Below are 22264 nucleotides of genomic sequence, written 5' to 3'. Positions count from 1 at the left end.
AGGGGGCACCAGCAAGTCTTCACTCTGCCTAGTGTTCTCTCGTGGTCTCTGCTTCTCTTTCACTCATCTCTCTTTCGCTCCTTTTGCTCTGCTCTTTCCGTGACATCGCCCTTATAAGCCCAGTCTCTCAGCCCAGGTGTATCTACCTACACATGCCCACACCCCACTCCATGTGCCCGCCATCAGGCATGCATTCATGACCACAGGGTTCCATCATCAATCCTAATGGTGGGAGGGCAGAAAAGCCTGATGCTTTTTTTTACCTTACCCTACAACAGCCTCCACCAAGGCACCCATAGTCCTTCACTCTTTGCTCCCCTCAGTTTTACTGAACTTTGTAGGGTTGGTTTTGGTTTGATTTTGCCTTACTCTTTGTTTTCTCTATATTACACCTATGATCAAAAATCTGTTATTTGTCTTTCTCCTTCTGGCATATTTCACTTATTTAAATACCAGCAACATGATATCTAAATCAAAAATAACTGTCCTAATTCAAATTTCAACTTTTCTAATTTAGACTTGAAGCTTTTCTCTTATTTAAGTGGCAAAGATACATTTTTACCATTTTATGTCATATTTTTAAAAAAGATTTATTTATGCGTACAAGAGCTGGGGTACAGGCCAGAGGTGGGGGGTGAGAGGATTCACCAGAGCCAGAGTGGGGAGCAGAACAGGCATAATGACCGAAGTACACTGCTGAGGGGAGCAGCAGGCGAGTCAGGAGAGGTCTGCTGCATCATGTGGGTTGTTCCCTGGCTGGCCAGGGATCAAACTCGTGCTGCGGCTTCAGAGGTTACATCTTAACTGGTTGCACCACCAGGGAGGCCCTTATGTCATGTTTTTATGTCATATTTTATATAACATCTAAAAGGGTTGACATTCAAATATTAAGGATAGTCTGCCTCATTAGACTAAATCTGATCAACTGAAACAGCCAACTGTGAGGAAAATATTTTGAGAGAAGCTCACAGTAAATGCCAAGCACAAATGTGAAAAGTGTCTGGCATTTTTGATATAATACTTCTGGCAACAGTTCCTTCCAGCAGCTGTCTTACAATCACAGGAACTTTTTCCTTATAACAGGTTAGCCTCTTAATGTCATCTCCACAATGAATCCACTTCTGCCAAAGCTTCTACATAAACAGGACTTTAGGTTCTAGCAAGTTGAATCAATGTTGGGGACTTTTTCAAAACTTCTAGTTCTGGGAGACCCTTTCAGTATAGACACAAGAAGAAAAATCCATAAATTCCTTTAAATTGTAACTGATTGGCTCCTTTTTATTTTTTTTTTTTAAGGAGAGTTTGCCTAAAACAGTAGGGAGAGAGATGTGTGTACTGTGTTCTAAAGCAGAGAACTTACAGTCAGAGCACAGCATCACTCATTAGGTCTCTAAGCTCCCTTCTTTGTAGGACTAAGGAGATGAACAGAATCACCTAGAAAGACATCAATATGGTTAACTCTTGTCAAATGTGGGAATGTAGCTCCTGAAATAGGAGGGCTTAAAAAAACACCAATGAACATGGGATTTCAAAATGAATCAAGTTGTTCCATCACAAAATTTTATTTTGTTGTCAGAATGAAAAGACATAGTCCTGAATCCCTCCTGAGAAGAGTCCAATGGTACAATAATGTATTCAGTGTCCTAATTAGAAAGAACCCAGACACTGTTTCTGTGTAGTATTAAAGAATACTATTCTGAAAATTTTCATAGTTCTCTTAAATCCAAGATATGAACTCCTAGCTGTGTGATCTTTTGATTATCTTCTTAATAGCTTATTCTACCAATGTTGAACTCATCCATTTTCCTTAATCATAACTGAATGGAGTTTAATCAGTTTTAGCAAACGTGAAAGTCAGTCAAGCTCATTTACCAAATGTCATTGTTTTTATACCACATTTATTAAATATAGACCATGATCCAGACACTAAAACAATACAAAGAAAAAATATATGACTTTTGATTACTATGTACTGAGTGCCTCCTCTGACCAAGGCACTCTGAAGGTGCTGGCTATATGGTAAATACATTATAAGGCCATCCCCAGGGAGCTCACAGTTAAAAGAGACACCAAGGTCCTTGTATGTTGATCAGTTAGGGAACCAAACAAGACATTGTGTAATCAAGGGCTATATAATTTGGCGAAGACTGTAAGCCAATATGAACTGAGTAAAACAAAAGTTCACAAAGCCTGTTATTGACAGGAAAGGCTGGATGAGGGAGGCTGAACTTTATCTGGTCCTTGAAGGATGGGGAAAATTTGAACAGGCAGCATCAGCAATAGGGCGTATTAGGTGGGAAAAGTGTGAACAAAAATACAAGCATGAGCTTGGTGAGAGTAAAGCTTAAAGGCCAAGACCCTGAAGTCAAACAACTGGGTAGAACCTAGCAAGCCCCTGAAGGTGCTTGAGGAGGAGGGTGACAGTATGGCCACCGCGTGGCTCTTCGTGTGGCCTGCAGGTTGCCTCATTTCCTTATGACCTCTTCCCTGACTGTGTCTTGGGTTGCTGCTTTGCTTCCATGTTAAAGTCAGAGTATTCTCTCATTTAGGGGGAGCACGGGTTCATCAGATCTCAATGAGCAGGAACCTGGGACACCAAAGAGCTGCCGCAGCAATGGTATCACTGCAGTCACTCAGAAGTCACCGGCTCCCAGCTCACGCAGTATGACCTCAGGCAGCAATAGAGTGAGTACACAAATCTGAACGGATGCACAGCTCCAGGACTTGGCCTTGTGTCTGTGGCAGGGGGGATTGCAGCCCTGTAACTCGAGGTGTGTTATTTGTGCTGCTTAATGGTAGGTGCTGCTTTATCAGCCCTGACCGTCCCACACCCCGAGCTCTTGGTAGGAAGTCTAGAGCAAGGAGGAAGGGAAAGGAGGGGGGTTCAGAGGTGGCATTTGTATGATGGTTGGTTATGTGGCTTATATGATTTCTTTTCTTTTAAAAGATTAATTTTCTTATGCATGCAAGAGCTGGGGTACAGGCTAGAGATATGGGGGATGGTGGTGAGAGGATTCGCCAGAGACAGAGTGGAGAACAGAACAGGCAGATCTACTGAAATACACTGCTGAGGGGAGTAGCAGGTGAGACAGGAGAGATCTGCTGCGCCATGTGGGTCACCTCCCTGACCGGGGATCGAACTCATGCTTCCAAGGTTGCCTGTAGCTTCATAGTGCTGTGCTCAACCCCTTTCAATACCAGGGAGGCCCTATGGCTATATGACTTAAACCAGGTATAGTCTTTAGAAGTGTCTCATTTTGAGCTTCCATGTAACTTCTTAGATTTTAGATTTTTCTAAACTGATTTATGTCAAGAAAGGTAGTATCTTGAGATCTTTTTATACTTTTCGTTTCTATGCTCTATTAAAATAAGGGATCAACACACAATGAACTTGTATCATGCAGTTCATTTTATATACAATGGAAGTCATTCTCTTGAATGAATGAGCATCTACTAGATTTTTTTTTAGGCAAGAGTCACCAAACATATTAAGCAAGAAACGTAACATCTATATTTAAGAAATCTTTGTAGATGAACTATAATTCTTTGACTCAGTCAACATTTAATGAAAGCCTCCTGTATGCCAGACCCTGGTTAAGCAAAGACTTAAAGGAAGCAAAAGAATTAGCCATATAGGAGTCTGGCTCAAGGTGTTCCTCTAGGCAGGACAACGTTAATACACAGCAGGTACCTGCAGGGAAGACTGTTTCAGTTCCTCATGCTACTTTCCACCTTGAATGGTGAGTGCCCTTGCTCAACCAGTATCTAAAATATTTTTTACATGTGCAGATATTTTAATTTGTTTATTCAGGTAACATTGCTTTACAACAGTATATAAGTTTCAGTTGTGCATCAGTGGAAGTCAGCCTGTATATGCACTCTAATAAATGCCCCTGGAGAAACACCAGTCCACAGACCAGGAGCTTGCCTGGTATGTTCAAGGAAGAGCAAGTGGGCCAGAGTGGCTGTTGTGAGTATACAGAGGGAGGATTACTAGGGAATGAGTTCAGACAGTTGAATCGGATCTCTTGTAAATGCTGATAAGGGCCTTGCCATGCACCAATATTTCATTCCAGAAATGGCATAACCAACCATGTTTTGATCACCCAATATGGTAGATGGAAAAAGTGGCATATCTTCTGTTAAATGGGGTAAAAGAGGTAATGGGGGTTTGGAGACAGAGGGTGTTGCCAGGGCAAACATGGAACCAGAGTGCTAAGCCTGAATGGCCAGATTCTTGTACATGGTTTGTGCACGTACCTTTACCATCTTGTTTAGTTACCATACATTAGAACACTCATTAATTTTGTGAATGGAAAAATTTTTTGAACACTTTTTGTGCTAATTAATAAAACTTTCTATGTAGATTTTTGACAGTAATTGTTGATAGTAAGTTTTAATAGTTGTATGGACTCTGACGAGGGTCTTCCAAACTCTGCTAATGGCTGATACACATCAGTGTGTTTATATTCAAGTACATTTCTATGGAAGGATTTTAAAGTTAGGTAAAGTCCTTTGGTATAATGCTTGTTTTCATTTTACTTTGTGGGAAGGAACGTGCCTTTGACAATTCCATGGATTTGGCTGCTGCTGAAAGCATCTCTGAGGACTTCACAAAGAGCCATCGCAGAAATACTTCTGGCACACCCTCTATAGCAGTGTCCAGGGCCTCCCTCTCCTCAGGTAGGTATTTACAACATGACTATTCTGTCATAGAATATGAATAAATTAAATGGAGTTGACTGCTATGTATAACAGTAAAATGGTTGTTTCATGCCTTAGAAAACAGTCACCCATTCTTTGACCACCCACAGTGTTGGACCCATGCCATAAAGACTGCTTGAATGTAGACACAAGTGATGCCTTGAGCCTCTTGCATTCATGCAAAACCCATTTATTAAATGTCTACTCTTGGCAGCCATCACTCTCAAGTTTCAGAGTTATACCAAATGCTGAGAGTGGAGTGTAGGAAATGTTATTTGTTCATTCAATATGAAAGCTCAAGTACACCAAGACTGCAAGGAAATGGTAGCTCAGTTGATATGGGTGATGAAAGTTCCCTGTATCTAGACAGCGTTATCATTTCATGGTTGAAATAAGGAGTTATTTGCAAGCAGCATTAAGGTGTTAACAGTGATTCCTTGCATTTGTATGGTACGTTCAGGTATATCATGACTTGATCATTACAGCAACTCTTGTAACCCACAAAGCCATTTTATTACCTATGCTGAAGGAAACTCTTCAGAGAAATCTGCAGAAAAAGTTATTATAATTATGATGTTTATGTGCCATGCAAAGAATTAAAATAATGACAAGATCCTCAACATGGCAAAAGTGACCTGCTATCTAATGAATTGTATTCTCATGAAGCTTAAGGCCGGATTTTGAGTTAGGGAGTCCCCTAGCCAAGTAGCTCCCAAAGGATTCTCTAAATGTGTGTGGTTATTGTTGCTTTTTGTTCAGAATTAAAAAACCAGTTCACCTATTAAACGAAATTTTTAAACTAGCCTGAAGGTCAATGTCAGACTACTTTTATTTGCATGAAGTTTGCATAACTCCTGTTTATTGAGCACTTACTGTGTGTGAGGCACTATGCTAAGTGCTTCTACATGTTTTCATTTACCATTTCATACTTAAGTACTTGGCTGCTCTTTTCAGTCTTTCTCATTTATAAACAGCCATATCTCAGTGGGGCTTTGACATAGATCTGTCTTGGCAAGCTCTGAGTTGTGCTTTATTCTTTAACTTACAGTTTTAAAAGGAGGAGATTCTGTTGGTAAAAAATGCTCAGCTACCTAAAGAAAACTTTCTCTCGGTTTACCTATAGGCCACTCCCTTTTTGTGTAAAAGGAACAGCCTGTGTCATTTAGTTGCATTTTATGACAAATATGAAAACACAGTGAATTTTCTAAACATTTAAATCAAGAATGGTTAATGTTTAATTTTTTCTGAGAGTTTTTTGAAGTCTCTAAACAAAGCAGAGCCTTAAATAGCTTAAAAATGAGCATTTTATAGTAGAGCATTTAACCTCCTATGATCGAAAGAGACATAGGTGCATTTGGTAATTCAGTCCAAGAAAATTCAAAATAATATAGGAAAATGGATTTACGTTAGCATGAACAGTATGAAATTACTGACTCTGACTATTGCTTTTATGATACTATGTCTTATGTCTAGATAGAAGTAGAATGAAGATGAAACATTTATAATGAAAAATGAAGCCTTCTAACAAAACACGCTGATTCATATCTTTCTTTTTCTCTTCCTTTCTTCTAGACCGGAGTCGATCTGAGCTAGATTTGAGTGGGTCATTTACAGAAGACTTAGAGGATACTGTCAGCATAAGAAGCAAGTCTGTCTCTGGGACTTTGGACAAAGATTTGGTAAGAGGGATGCACAAGAATAAGAGTCTGATAATAATAACTAAGGCTGCAATCTTTTCTCAACCTGTCCATTTTCAGATGATGATGAGTTGAGAGTAAAGTAAGAATGGATAATCATCTCTCCCTGTTAGCTTTTACCATCCACATACAAAACAACTAAATAATGATTTGGAAAAGTCAATAGGTTTTCAGGTTAATGAGTGAAGATTATCTCTAAGTAAACCTCTATTGTGGATTTCAATTCTTGGATAAAAGCAGATCACTTAATTTAAACCTGGAAAACCTGGAAAACAAGGGGTCTCAACATATCCTAAGCCAGACATTTCTAGATTTATTTGACTACATATTCTGTATGAATATTTTTACATCTCAGGTATTCCTAATAAGCTGTCTTCTTACTTGATACTAAATTATGTGAAAATTAATGTTTAAGTAAACTCATTTATAAAATGAGAAGGTTGAATTAGATTATTGTTATGTCTCCTTCCAGTTCTAATATTCTGATATTATGATTTCTGTAATTGCCATAATGCAATTTGAATTCCTTGCAAGAAAGATATAACACAAAAGTTAAATGACATTAATATAATTTTTCCAAAGCAAGCTGGGAAACTTATTGTTCTAAAATACAATGTTATTTATTATCATATAAAAAAACTGGAAAAGTATTCTGTGATTCACCACAAGAAGAGAGAGTAATACATTCAAATGGTTTCAAAGGTTACTTGTATTCAGCCTTTAAAAAACATCTGAAAGCTTCAAAATCATAGTATCACCATTATCACCTTAATATTCAAACTGGATTTATCACAGGTCTACAAAGGTATTTTAAAATAAACTTTTATTTTAGAATAGTCTTACATTTATGGAAAATTGATAAATCAGAATTCCCATATATCCTGTACCCATTTTCCACTATTGACATCCTATATTTGTCATATTTGTCACAATTAATGAATTGATATTGATATAATCAGCTAAAGTCCATACTTTATTCACATGTCCTTAGTTTTTACTTACTGCCCCTTTTATGTTCCAGGATTCCATCCAAAATGCTGCATTATTTTTTCATTTTCACTTAGACTCCTCTTGGCTATCACATATCCTCAGACTTTCCAATATTTTCAGTTATCTTAATAGTTTTAAGGTGTGCTAGTCATGTATTTTGTAGACTTTTCCCTTAATTTGGACTTGTCTGATGTTTTTTTCATTATGTGTTTTGGGGAGGGAGACCACCTCGGCCAAGTGCAATTCTCACCACATACCAAGGGTGCACACTGTCCACGTGGCTGGTCACTGTTGACATTGATGTTGATCACCTAACTGAGGTAGTGTTTGTCAGGTTGACCCACTGTAAAGTTACTCCTTTCCCCCTTTTCTGACCTGTACTCTTAGAAGGCTGTCACCTTGTTCAGCACACACTGACAGAGTGGGGCATTAAGCTCCATTCCTTGAAGATGGAATATCCATGCAAATTATTTGGAATTATTTTGCATTGGAGATTTTTCTCTTCTCGCCCATTTATATGGCATTTAGTCATGTCTTTATAGTGGTCTGTACTCAAGCTGTTTATTTTAGTTTGAGTTATAATCCAAAACTATTTTGTTATTCAAATGTATCCAGCCTGAGTCATTTGGAAATCTTTCAGTTGACTCCTGGGTCCCTTTGACAGACTCTTACCATTGTGGGTTGGGGTTTTTGTTGTTGTTATTGCTAGTTTTATTTTGACTACTTTCTTCCATGAGTGAGAAAAAAAAGGCAAATGGAACAATGAAAAAATAAGCAAGTTTTGAGCAAGTACTTGACAAAACAGATGATTTAATTGGCCAATGTCCAGGACAAAACAAAAAAGTGCTCAACTTAGTTCTTAGTAATAAGAGAAATGAAAATGAAAATCATGAAGATTTGGAGTGCCTTCTGGATTCACAAAGATGAAAAATTATATGAAAACAAACTGTTGTGAGGCAAGGATATAGAGCACAGGGAACTATCAGACATGGCTCATTAGACTAAATTGGTACAACTACTGAAAGTTTGACATTCTCTTAAGAATACTATAGATAAGGGGCCTCCCCTGGTGGTGCAGCTGTTGAGCGCTGGGTTGCGAGGCTGCCCGCAGCCTCTGCAGCGCCAGTTTGATCCACGGCCACTGGCGAGGGTCCCGCAAAAAGAATACTATAGATAAGCATGTGGATATATGATGCCTTATGTCTCATCAGTTCTCACTGGTGTATGCTCAAAGGGACACTTGTGTTTCTGTGTGCCAAGGGACATTTTAAAAAATATTTATAGCAGCTTTGTTCATAATAGAACAAAGAACCAAAGATTTAGCAAAACATGCAAAACCCAAAGATTTAGCAAAACCCAAAGATTTAGCAAAAGATGCAAGGATAAGTAAAGCGTGGGGTATCACACAACAGAACACTAAATCAAAATGAGCAGACTGCACATGCAACAATTTGGGTGAATCTTTAGACTATGGTACTGAGAAGAAGAGGCAAAACCCAAAGGAATCTAGAACAGTTCATTCCATTTGCATAAAGTTCAAAAACAGACAAGGCAAAAATCATCTTGTTTAGGGATATATGGGGAGGTGGTAAAACAAAGATGTGATTACCATAAAAGTTAAGATATTTCCAGGGTGGGAGGAAGAGTTTGTGATAGGGACAGGAGAAGGGGGGCTTCTGCTTGATAATTTCCTATTGTTACTATACTGTATATTTAGGTTTTGTGTACTTTTATAGAAAAAAGATTTTTAAAGCAAAAGCACTCAATTAAACTACAGTAGATATATATAGATATATAAACTCAATTAAACTACAGCTAAAAGAGATTCTTATTTATGACTACTTTAATTTGTGTATTATGTAATTTTTCACACAAGTGGGAAGAAATGTATAAAATGGAATTTGTACAGCAGGATGCAAAACATTAGTTTAACTTTGAGTGAGAGGAGGACCAGGGAAGAGATAAAGCAATAAAAAAAGGTATCCATAATTTTAAAAAGCAATGTATCTAATCCACATATGTACATGTGTGTATATATGTATGTATGTGATATAGTATATATGTATCACATATGTACTATCAGAAATTATTGATTTTGTTCATTAATCTGTTAGTGGGAGAGCTAAGTTTAATTTGTATTTGTATGGCTTGAAATATTTTACTATAAAAAGCTGTCACTGAAATAACCAGGAAACCAGGCTTTTGTTAGGAGGGAAAAAAATGCAGGAGGTGAAAAGTAGAATTTGAGATTGTGGACAACAATAGCATCTAAAACAATTTATTCTATTGGAGAGATTTTCGAGATATATTTTCCCCATCTTGACAGTTAATATCACACAACAGAACACTTGGTGTCCCTTGGTGATGGGTGTTGTGCAGTAACATACCTCTGAAGAGGTGTGATCCTATACCTCTGAATCATATACAGTGGTGTAAAACCTATGTTACCCTAAAAAAAATTAATTTAAATATGTTGTCCACAGTGAATCACCTTTGAGATCAGGGAGGGAGAAATTGAACACCTCGCTCTGTCTGATTCCAAAGTTCATGTTCTTTCCATAAAGGAAGCACTGGGAAGGAGACCCTATTCCTCTTTTGGCATAGTTCAAATTGAATGGAGGACAAAAAAGAACTAAACTAGATAATTTTACCTCAATTTTCATGTATTTAAAAAAGTGATTTTATAGTGAAAGAACTTTCTAGGAAAGAAAGAAACCAAACCACTGATTTTTTTTTCTTCCATCTTAGGACTTCTTGGAAGAGACTGAAGAAGGCATCAATAACTTAGTGTCTACCCGGTTTTCTGCAAACACTTACAATTTAGCAAGTGGCCTGTCAACCGTATGTAGTTTTCTAACATGTGCTAGAAATTCTTGGCTTCTCTTGTTGATTTTCTGTACTTTTCCAAAGGAGATGTGAATGTCTTTGAGAAAATATGTGATAGTGAGTTAGAAGTTATTATGGGTTCCTGTTTGTCTTTTGCCAACAGAGTACACTTTGGTCTATTTGTACGGGCATTTATTTATTTTTTTAATTTATTTTTAAAGATATATTTTATTTATTTATGAACTGGGATACAGGCCAGAGGTGTGGGGGGTGAGAGGATTCACCAGAGACAGAGTGGGGAACAGAACAGGCAGATTGTCTGAAATACAATGCTGAGGGGAGCAGCGGGTGAGACAGGAGAAGTCTGCTGCACCATGTGGGTAACTCCCTGGCTGGGGATTGAACTTGTGCTGCAGAGGCTGCAGATAGCTTCCCAGTGCTGAGACTTAACCACTTGCCCCACCAGGGAGGCCCCCTGTATGGGCATTTATTAAAGCTTCTGATTCCTTTTCTTTCCTTTCATGTTCCTTGCCTGGTTTAAAACCTCTTCGCTTCTTTATTCAGGCTCACGTGAGATCAGGTCCTTAAAAAAATGTTGTTGGGCTCAACCTTGTTTTATTATATCACTGATGAGAAAAACAATTAGAGCCCACATTAAGGAAATGACATTGTTGGAAGACCTGGCTTCATTATACATTACATTTAAAGTTGCAGTTTCCAAGAACCTGCCTACGTTAAGTGAAGACTCACTGAAAGTTGTCTGGATGGCTTTTGACAAATTTCCCAACTACCATTCTCTAAACTCCCCAACCATCCTCCCGTCCTCCACACCGCCATTCACTTTCCTAACACTCTTGCCCAGTCAAGTTCTTCTCCTACTCAGACACCATCCGTAGTTTCCCACCACCTACAGAGTCAAGTCCCTTCTTAGAGCAGTGTTCAAGGCTTCCTTGAGAGGAAGGCTTTAGGCCCTGAGTGCTTGTGCCCTCCTATGTGCCTCTAAGTCTTTTTTCTTTTCTTTCTTTCTTTTTTTTGTTTTTGTTTTTGTTTTTGCTTCTCTGATTTCTGTCTGTGGCTCTGATACCCTTTCTCCTTTTGACCTTTGGGCAACTTCCTTAAAGAATTCTCAAGCAGGCTCTGACAGGAAGTGGACCTACCTAAATGTGCCTGACGCTGACTCCGACACTGTGAGTTTTCATTCTTTCCTCTTCTTTCTTGCCAACCATACTTCACAAAGTACATGATATGGGAAACAGGATGAGGTGGGCAATTTTTCCAGAATTCATCTTTTCTTGTGTATAATTAACCAGGGGTTCTCTTTTAAAGGATAAGTAAGGTTATTGGACTCCAACTATTCCAAAGAAAGAATATTCATTAAACATTAGACTCTGTATGCCAGTCAAAAGACACATGGTCCTAAGTATTTAATGATACCAAGATACCTTTAGAATAAATATCTGTATTTTCAATCACAGCATTAACTTCGTTAAGTGCATAAAATATGGTTAGTAATAAAAATGCCCTAACTGCCTTAATTTCTCCCAGGTGTCAGCATTTGTAGATTCTTACATTTTTTTCTAAACATAAGGGCTTCCTGTTTATGGACAACCCTCTCTGGAGATGTGGCTACAGAAAGACATGTAGACACAAGGTCATAATATAGGGAGGCAGTGAGAAGTGGTGGGAGGTGCTCAGATTAAAAGTCTGGAGAGTGTATCTTAGCACTGCCAGTAATTTCAATGAGCCACTGTTTTTTCATGTAACACAAGGGGGTTTTGGGCTTAATCTATTAGTTCCCGAAGCTCAAAGTATGGTCCATGGACCAGCAACACCACATCACCTGAATGAAATACTCTAGAAGTTAGTTCACAGAAACCCTTGTGTCTCCGTGTTTCTTAGACCAAAAGTAACACCTGGGTGACCCATTTATCAATAGATCAGAAAAGCTTAATGAGCACTGGTCCATGTAAGTACTGGTTGCATCCTAACTTCTTAGTAGCCATTTGAAAAAAAAAATAATGCACATAAGCTGAAAGAAAAATAGTATTTCTATTCTGTTGTTAAATAGCCTTTTTTACTATTCACTATTTTACCATTGGAATGCATGCCTGCAGGACACTGCATGAATTGCCAAACCTGGTATCTGATTGGTATCACCACTTTCATTTCCTTTTTCACATTGATTCTTGTGCAATACTTGCTTTTTGTCACAGCAAGTGCTGAAACTCAGTTTCACAATGATAGGACGTCATTGAAAAGAGTAAAGTGTGATGCAGTGTTGACACTGAACTAGTATAGTAGTTTGCATGGTGATCTGGTAGGTCTCACTGTGTTTCCCTTGATTTTTAAACTACCCTTTGGTACCCTCTGGGAGTCTGCTATGATGCTCTGGGATGCTTCGACACAGCTTAGGAATCGTGGGCCTAGAGTTGGTCAGAAAAGCCAAATCTTAGATCCCACCTAAGACTGAGTATATCAGAATCTTCATTTTAACAAGATCACCAGGTGATTTATATGCAATCAAAGTTTGGGAAACAGTGCTCAAAGCGACCTGTTCTGTGTGAAAATTCTGTTGTTTTAGGAATAAGATAGACGAATAGATCACTTGCTAGCTCTCTTTAATTATGCTCTCCAAATTATGGAATTCTTGGTTTGCACTTCCCTTTGACTGAAGCTTAGAAGAGATACTGGCCACATTACTACATTCTGTTCTCAATGTCTTTGTTGAGCAATTGGTGTAATATAATGACTTTTGGGTGCATGTGTGTACACACATATATACATACACATGTATATATACATATATGTGATATTTATATAAACAAAGAGAGATTACATGTCATACCTTTTCGTGTGTGTATGTGTGTGTGGTGTGTACACACATATACATAGTCTACACTCTTCATACTCACCATGATCCTTACTTCTCAGCTGCTCACAGACAGGGCTTTTGAAACTATTGGGTCAATAATATCAGCCTTCCGGGTGGTCTTTTGTGACAGTCATGTTGCTAAGATACAGATGTTGTGCTTCTGTCACTAAAGGGTAATTTTATTACATTTAATTTAAACTATGTCTCATGTCATTAGTGTCTTATCAGAAACTTCATTTGTCCCGACAGATTGGGACTTTTTTCATTTTGTATTTTGTTTATTGGTTAGTGTGTGTGTTTGTGGTTTAGTGTTTTATTTTGTGAGTTGCTGTTTCACAGAGGTTTACAAAACTGACCACACAGCTGCTCAGGGAAATCTTAGCAGCTATGGGTGTTTGCTGTCTCTTGTTAAAGCTGCAGGCCTGGCTCCCCAGAGACAAATGGAGGAGTTAGAGAAGCTTGTGGTTCCTGCTCGCACAGACTTTGAGATGAGCTTTCCTTTGTCCTGATCAGTGCAGTCTAGACATTGAGGTACATTGACCTTGAGTCTACTGGTGAATAAAGAAGAAAGCAAGCTACACAGATGGGAACAGGAGGTGGGATTGCAAATCCCTCAGTGACCTAGTATTCATTAGCAAAGGATTAACAAAGGCTGTTCACTAACCCAAAAAGGCCACGCTTCCCCTCTCAGCAACTTTCCTGCCTTCTTACTAATTGTCCTTGACGTCGTCTCTCAGGATGGGATTTTTATACCTCCCCAGGACAACAAGCAAAACAAATGATTTTTGCTTTCTTCACTCACCATAGATGTCCCTGCTTTTTATAAAGAGCTGGAATTGTAATCAAATGAAAGTGTGGGTTCTGTAAAGAGATTATTAGACTAACACTCCACCTCTTTCCATCTTGTTTATTCCAGACCAGCCTTAACAGCATGATGAGTGTTTACAGCGAAACAGGAGACTATGGCAATGTGAAGGTCAGTGGCGAGATCCTTCTGCACATCAGCTACTGCTACAAAACTGGTGGACTCTACATTTTTGTCAAGAATTGCAGAAATCTCGCCATAGGTGATGAAAAGAAACAGAGAACAGATGCGTAAGCATGTGGCACATTCCTCAGACTATTTCAATCACTGCATTCTTTGTCAGTATGTGTGTTTCTTTTTAGAAAAGTCTTAGCAATCCTCTTGATTCCAAGCCTGTTCAAGGTTGATTTTCATGGTCCTCCTTTGCCACATTTCTAAATATTCTCTGACATGCACATGTAATGGTTTGTCCACCACTGTGTGATTTTTATTTATTTTTTAAAAGATTTATTTATTTATGCATATAAGAGCTGGGGTACAGGCCAGAGATGCAGGGGGGGTGGTGGTGTGAGAGGATTCACCAGAGACAGAGTGGGGAACAGAACAGGCAGACTGACTGAAATACACTGCTGAGGGGAGCAACGGGTGAGACAGGAGAGGTCTGCGCCATGTGGGTTGCTCCCTGGTGGGCCGGGGATCGAACTCATGCTGCAGAGGTTGTAGATTGCTTCATAGTGTGGTGCTTAACCCCATGCACCACCAGGGAGGCCCCACTGTGTGATTTTTAAACAGCTATTGCTCAACATGATTCAGGACTGACATATTTGTAGTTTATACAGAGGCAGCTCTTTGAGATAAAAAGTGGACACATTGGCCCATCCCAGGAGGTATAAGAGTATCCTGTTAATTTTTGTTCTGGGAAACCCTCCAGAAAAAAAAAGCACCAAGCTGTTTGCCCAACTGAATAATTCAAAAAAGGCAGCGGTGGGACTCAGAGGTCCAGGGAGCCGTCTGGGAGGGCAGGGATGGACCGTGGCCTCTTGGAAGGGAGGCCTTGGGGTGGATGTGTTGGGATCCCCAAGGCCAGTATCAGGCTCAGTGATTCACTAGGAGGATTCACGGGACTTCGCATGTCATTCTTTTCAGCCACAGGAAAAGGCAAATGCAACAAAGTCCCGGAGAATCCAGACACAGCTTCCCAGTGTCCTTCCCCAGTGGAGTCACACGGCATGTGTTTCAGTCTCCCAGCAGCTAGCTGTGACGACACTTGCTCACCTAGAGACTCCGCTGGTCATCTAATCAAATTCCCATCTACAAGAAGGAAAATATGTGTTAGGTATAAGCCATATTGTTTTTTTAAATAGTTTAGTGATAGTGAGCCACATACATCGCTCTGAGAATGATGGAAGTCCTCCCAAAATCCAGGTTACCAGATGCCAGCTGATGCCTATAAGCAGGCATTTGTAGGTAGAGCTGTCTCGGGCCTGCTGTGATACCCCTTTTCCACCTAATGAATGATATAGATTCAAAAAATTCAGTGACGTTATCTCCAGATGTCCTAAGATAGACAAATGAATTAATTCTGAGTGCAGATGGGCACCTAACTCCTCAGCTAAATATCAACATGAAGCCGGTGTGAGCTGTTAATTTAGCCCTTGAACCACCACAAGCTCTTGTCCCACGAAGCCGTCAAAAAAAGAATTGGCAGATCAGGAAAAAGACTAATCAATACAAAGTAAAAATCAAAATCAACAAGCAACTATAAACCACAGACACACTGGGGGGGGGGTAGGGGCGGGGAAAGGAAGGACTAGAGTCAAAATAAGGGGGTGGTGTGCAATTGTATGGGGAATATAACCAAAATGAAAATGCATACATTGTGCAAAGATGAAAAAAGATGTAAGATTTATATAAAATAAAATATTTAAATAAAAAAGAAAGGAATTTGCAGACATTTTAGATAAGTAAGCAGAGAGAAGCAAACTTTGTTCAAGGAGGTAAAGAAAAGTTTATTTAGAGGAAAAAGAACAAAGGCAAAGGCTCCAAGGCAGTGATGCCAAGGAGGGGCAGAAGACGCCGGATGGGCCTGTGTCCAGGGGATGTTTAAATATTTTTTCTCTTTTCTAAAATCGCGTCAGCTTTTGTGACTGGCTTTCTCAGTGGCTGTACTTCCCTGGGCAGCTGTGTCCCGCTTTACAGCTCTTGTCTTACCCTTTCTTTCACTGCCCTGTCCAAGGTCTCTTAAAATTTCCTCTCCTTATTAGCCTGAAAACGTACTGCCCTCATTAGCCCTCCTGGATTTCTTTGTCCTTATCTCAGAAGATTTTTTTTTTTAACTCTCCCAAAGCCCCTGCCTGCACTGTCCCTGAAGCTGCCTAATTAACTCTAACTTGCCCTAAGACTCAAGAGGACTTCAGAATCACTGTGATCATCTCAACTAGCAGCGAAGGGGATCATCTAAAGCTCCAGTAGATGCATTCTGGGACTGTGGTAGTATCTTGTACATTTCAGTCTTGTGCATTTCTGGGTCTACCATGAGGCTCCTGCCTCAAAAGACTCCTGGGATAGCTCAAGGCAAGGTGTTGGGTAGAATTGCTATTGTGACTTCAGGTTGTTATTTTCTCTTTCTTCTTTTTCACCATTTTCCTTCATTTATCCATTATCACAAACTCTACTCATGAGGAGTCTTAACATCTAAATGGAGACGAATATAAGCCCATAATATTTTGTGAGTCCATTGAACATAATAATAGATTACATTTATTGAACAGTATATGTGAGCTCCTTGTATGTATCAACTAATTTAATTCTCACAATGCCACAAATTACTGTTATTCTCCCAGTTTTACATATGAAGAAACTAAGTCAGAGAGATCTCAAGTTCTTAAGTTCACCAAAACCAGGGAGACACAGAGTGATCCAAACCCAGTTGGCTTGAACCAGAACTCACAGTCTTTACCACTATCCTCCTTCTCTCTTATGGAAGGTCTAAAATTACATGTTAAAGTGTCCTGTTATGTAGAGAACATTCTCATTGTTTCTCTTATGTTCATATAAAACTATGGTTTATTTCCTTTGCCCCTTTTACTCACTGAAGTCCTGAACATTTCTTGCAAGTTAGCTGTTTCCCAGTAATCACTTTTGACTTTTATCACCTACAGTTATGTCAAGTCATACCTTCTTCCTGACAAGTCTAGAAACAATAAGCGCAAGACCAAAATCAGAACAGGCACCAATCCAGAATTCAATGAAACACTGAAGGTAAATATTCTCTCTTCTCTCATAGAGTATCTCACATAGTATTCTTCTCAACCTCATTGGTTTAGAAGTAACTCCAGAGTCTTTTCATGCCGAGGCTCGTGTATATCTAGAAAAGCACAATTTGAGTAAATTAACATAATGCCCTTGGCTTTCTTAACAATTTTTGGAGAAGAAAAATGTAAACCAATCTTAGTTTGTTTATTTCTTAGCTACTGCCAAAGTTCCACGTTAATTAGAGATGACCCAGCAAAATGACATCTGTGCTGGCACATCTTGCCCAGAAATATGCTTCACCCTTGGAAAAACTGTTTTTCCTAGTTTCCCTTAAAAGAAGCGTGTCACAGTTTTGACACTAACTTAGCAGGTCAATTTGTACACATTCATTATTTTGTTAACACTGCTTAAATATGTTTTGTTTCTTGGTATGATTTCAGAACTTAGCTAAATTTAGGCATGTCGTTAATGAATGATAGAGATGCAGGGTTGGGCTTGAAAACTTGCAGAGAAGGTAGCCTAGATAGCATTTGACCCAGACTCCCCAACCCCAGAGAAATTACTTGTCCCCACGGGCTGCCATCCTAAGCCACCTGACCTCGTAAGGAATATCCAGAGATACTAGAATATAGACAGCATTGCCAGTTGTGGGGATGTTTTTGAAACATGTAGTCAGAAATGATGGAGAGTCTGCTGAAGCAAGAAATTGGTGAGGGTAGAAAATCATGAACCTGCATGCAGACATAAGGAGCCAATGCCAGGACAGATGAAAATGAGAATGAATGAATACAGGCAGAGGGTGAATCCAGTGACCATAATAGGACAACAAAGATGAGCCCAAGTGGAACAGGTGAAATTGGTTACATGGCAAATTCAGAAAGCAGGGAGCCAAAGTTAATCATGCCAGGGACAGCAAAGACAAGCGCAGATGCAAATATAGATTCAGAAATCAGTCCATCCAAAGTGGTAGTTACACAGAAGAAGCAGGATGGTTAAGGATGTGTGCACAGTTTTGCCCTCATAACAGTCTGCTGGCAAAAGAAAAGGTAGCTATCCCTAAAGTAAAGAGATTTACTTTCTGCAAAATGTATGCATGTGTCTTTTCACCCCTGCAGTTAGGGTGGGCTTTATGAAGTTTGCTGTTTGCCTGTGGAGAGGAAGCTAATCTTCCTCTACCCTTCTAGGTCCTTCCTGTGGGAAAAGAATTAAGTTGACATAGGGAGATTAACAAAAGAAAAGACAAATTTAATTACATGATCCATAGAATATAGAACCTGTGATCTGTCAGCCAGGGATTTTATGTAGTTCTTAGAAAAGGGATAATAAAATGTGGGAGGAAAAGAAGATCAAAAAGAAACTTTGAAGTTTAGGAAAGGAATTTTCCTGGGGTTTATTGCATATGCAAAGAGACCATACAGACCCTAGTCTGAAGGATGCCTCTCTCTCACCACAAGGAGTACCACAGAGAAGAGTTATTTCCTGTTTTTAAGGAGATAATTTGGCAAATCGTCATTCTTGGATTTTTGTTTCCAATTTCCTTCAGTTCAAAATAATCCGCCTGCCACTTTGACACATCCTGGGCAGCCTGTCCTAGGTCATGACATGAATTTGTCATTGTCAGTATTTTGGAGGTTCTAGTTTTGAATATAATTAGAGGAGTGGAGAATTGATCACTTAAAACTTGAGCTTAAAGAATAATTATTGAAAATAATGAGGCAAGTGAAAAGCAGGTAAAGCTGGAGAGGGGGATAAGATTCATCACCTAACACTTTTTATAGCATCTGAAGGTTATTGACTCCCTGGATTAGTGTGTGTATGTCTCTCACTGCTAGGTCTGACACAGTGGGTTCATGGACTAGAACCTCACTGTTGCAGAACCCAAGAAATTATTTTCTTTGCATTTTGTTCATGTTACTAATGCATATGATCTGAAAGATGATGGAAGTGAATTTCAGCCTGTCCTGGAGCTGTACTGAGCCCTCTTTCTGGAAGGTGATGTTCTAATTGTCATTTACAGTACACCATCAGCCATACCCAGCTGGAAACACGAACTCTGCAGCTCTCTGTCTGGCACTATGATCGATTTGGACGTAACAGCTTCCTTGGAGAGGTGGAGATTCCTTTCGACTCATGGAACTTTGAAAACCCAAGTGATGAGTGGTTTGTGCTTCAGCCCAAGGTAGGAAGTGCTTCTATATTAGTCAAATAGTTATACCACTAGACAAGTTATGAGCAAAATTGATGTCACATACCTAGAGAACCCTAAGACTACCAGTTGTCAAGCATACTCTGAAGGTTAGTACAGATAATTTTGAAATAAGTGCAAATTCATTCTTTTGGAATTACTTCAATGAAGAATGTATATAGTACAAGCCACATAGTCATATATATTACCAATTTGTTTTAATTAAAATGCATTCACCATTTGAATAACCAAGAGAACATATCATATGAGTCTATAGAAAGAGAAAGTTTTCGTGTTCACATAGATAAAACAAATCCATAGAGCAAGATCCATGCTAGAACATTCTCCACCATCAGACCATAAGCAGGAATGGTCTTGCCTTGACTCACATGAGGCAGTGAGCAGTAGCTAAAGGGCCTGGTTTCCTACATCCCTTCTTAGAGATTCACACCCCAGGTCTTGAGATACATTTAGAAACAGAACTGCCAAGCTGGTTCTAGAAATTAAATGACAGCATAGCATGTTCTAAACTAGACCAATAGGTACCTTGGATTTACTGTGTGTGTCTGGAATCTCTATACACTGGCAGTAATGTTTTAAACCCCAGGTGAGGTATTAAAAGGTCATATTTATGTAAGCAAAGACTGCTTTTTTTTAACAGGGTTAAAAAGAACATGATGGTAAAGGCACTGGATTCAAATCAAACTTCATGACTTCACAACTGTATGACCTTGGGAAAATTACTTAAAACTTCTCAGGCCTTGGTGTTCTCATTTGTGATATAAATGGACATAGCTTGTAGAGATGCTGTGAGACTTGAATAAGCACTTTATGTGATGTGCATGAAGCTGTGTAAGGCACAGTGTCTATTTTCAGTAAATGCTAAGTAGTATTCATGTTATATCCGAGTCCTTATATTACAGTGGGCAGAAAGCTCATACTGCTTTAAAAAAAAAAAAAAAGGAAATTATTGGTCAGTGGGTATCAAGCATGGCTTGATCCAGCTGCTCAAATCTTATCAAGCCCTGGAGTCTCTTGGTGTCTTTACTCCTCTATGTTAGCTTCATTTTCAGACTTCACACATGCTGACCCTGCCTTGCTAGCTCCAGGTATGTTTTTCTTGGGCCCTGTAGCAGCTGCAAGCCTCTCATCATTGCGTCATACTCCAAGAGAGTGAATACCTCCTCCTCCATCAGCCTAACCAGTGCCCTGGGCCTGGCTGTCCTAATTCTGATTGCAGTGTCTGCCCTGAGATGATCCCTTTGGCTGGTTTGAAATAATCAGCCTATACCCTGGTCCTGAAGACAGTATTGGCCCAAAGGAAATCAGGTACAGAGGTGCTAAAGGGAGTGGTGAGAAGATTCTATACAGCAAAGCAAACAAACAGAAAGCCCAATCATCATCGACAGCAGCGTTGTTCATTTTTCATGATAAATTTACAACAACCCCATGAGGTCAGTATTAGGATCCCCATTTTATGTGCAGACAGTGAGACTCAGCAGTTAAATGCAACTTTCTGGTGGGGTTTTATACCTGTTGCCCTCAAACTTGGTATAAATAACTCATGGAGGGCCTCCCTGGTGGCGCAGCAGTTGAGCGCTGTGTTGCGAAGCTGCCCGCAACCTCTGCAGCACCGGTTCAATCCCCGGCCACGGGCGAGAGTCCCACATGGTGCTCAGACCTCTCCTGCCGCCCGCTGCTCCCCTCAGTAGTGTACTTCATCCATCTGCCTGTTCTCTCTGCTCTGGCTCTGGTGAATTCTCTCACCCTCCCACACTTCTGACTGTACCCAGTGCTTGTATAAATAAATAAATAAATCTTTAAAAAGAATTGAAAAAAATAACTCATGGAAACTTTTTAGGAGATGTCACTGAGCTCTGGGTACAATTGAAAATAAAATACAAAAATCCTTAAGCATAAAATAACTGCAAGTCCATGACTAACAGGTAACTACAGGTAAGGCCACAGCATCATAACGTTCCCCTGACATCAAGTATGGAAACCACTTGGCAATGAGAGCACAGTCTCTTAGAATTGAATACAAAGCGTCGCTGTAAGGGTGAGCACTTGCTCTGACTCAGCATTCTCCTGTCAGTGCAAAACCTGATCCCCACACCATCTCCTGCTTCTTGAGTGACTCATCCTCAAGCAGAGCTGGACTCTGTGTGGTAGATTGTCAGCAAACTATGCAAGCATCTCTTCATGCTCAGACACTCAAAGCCATAGTCCCATCAGCTGCAGCTGTGGGGTGAGCAGTCCCGGGGACTTGGTGTCTCCTGCACATTACCCGGCTCAGGAGGTGAAGTATGGGCCACAGGGACTAGTTGCCTTTGTGATAGAGGATCAGAATTCACAGGCCTTCAGCACTTGGAAATACTGCCAGCAGTGGGACTGCTAGGAAGACGAGTGTTTTATTGCTTCTTGACTTTGTATTCATGGAAATCACTCGACCCAGACCTTTGTCTTCGCCAGGTCTTAGATCACGACAGCCAACGAGGAGGCTGGTGCAGAGGGAACTCAGGGTGCCCTAAGTGCTGTGAAGTCATTTAGCACTGTAGCTTCCATTTCACTACACGACATGGGACTGTGTGTTGTTATTGCTGTCTCTTCCGGAAGGGCATTCTAGGCAGTTAGACGAGAAGCGTTTGTCATTACGAATTGCCTTTCATATCTTCCTCAAAGGTGCTATTATAAAAATAAGGACCTTTGAGTATCAATCACATGCTTAGATAGTTTTCCAAGAAACCCTCTCTGTTCTGCCTGCAGGCAGAGAGTAAATGCACATTCCTGTGGCATTATTATCTAGTAGAAAGACTTTCTCTTTATTCGGTAGTTTTGGCAGACTTCTCTGCAATTTATCACCTTAGATCTGTAAACGCCCTGAGAGTCTCTGCTCCTTACTCTAATGGAATTGGTATCTCTCTTTTCAA

General features: G+C 39.8%; 1 protein-coding gene across 7 annotated transcripts in view; it reads left to right on the top strand.

Annotated features, from left to right (window-relative positions):
• SYTL5 (synaptotagmin like 5) overlaps window positions 1-22264 on the top strand; it is a 185814-nt gene that overhangs the window by 146278 nt on the left and 17272 nt on the right. For 6 of the 7 annotated variants that reach the window (XM_054695781.1, XM_054695784.1, XM_054695785.1 and 3 more), the window contains 7 exons: window positions 2550-2685; window positions 4554-4683; window positions 6277-6383; window positions 10140-10232; window positions 14006-14184; window positions 17056-17155; window positions 19167-19328. In XM_054695781.1, coding sequence (XP_054551756.1) covers window positions 2550-2685; window positions 4554-4683; window positions 6277-6383; window positions 10140-10232; window positions 14006-14184; window positions 17056-17155; window positions 19167-19328 — 907 coding nt within the window. Of the gene's footprint in view, window positions 1-2549; window positions 2686-4553; window positions 4684-6276; window positions 6384-10139; window positions 10233-11338; window positions 11405-14005; window positions 14185-17055; window positions 17156-19166; window positions 19329-22264 lie in introns of all 7 variants that reach the window. The other variant, XM_054695786.1, reaches the window with a different exon arrangement.

This window comes from Talpa occidentalis, unplaced genomic scaffold (assembly GCF_014898055.3).
Source record: "Talpa occidentalis isolate TD23 unplaced genomic scaffold, MPIMG_talOcc4v2.1 talOcc4.15, whole genome shotgun sequence".
Taxonomy (NCBI): Eukaryota; Metazoa; Chordata; class Mammalia; order Eulipotyphla; family Talpidae; genus Talpa; species Talpa occidentalis.
This window is presented reverse-complemented; position numbering and strand designations above follow the sequence as displayed.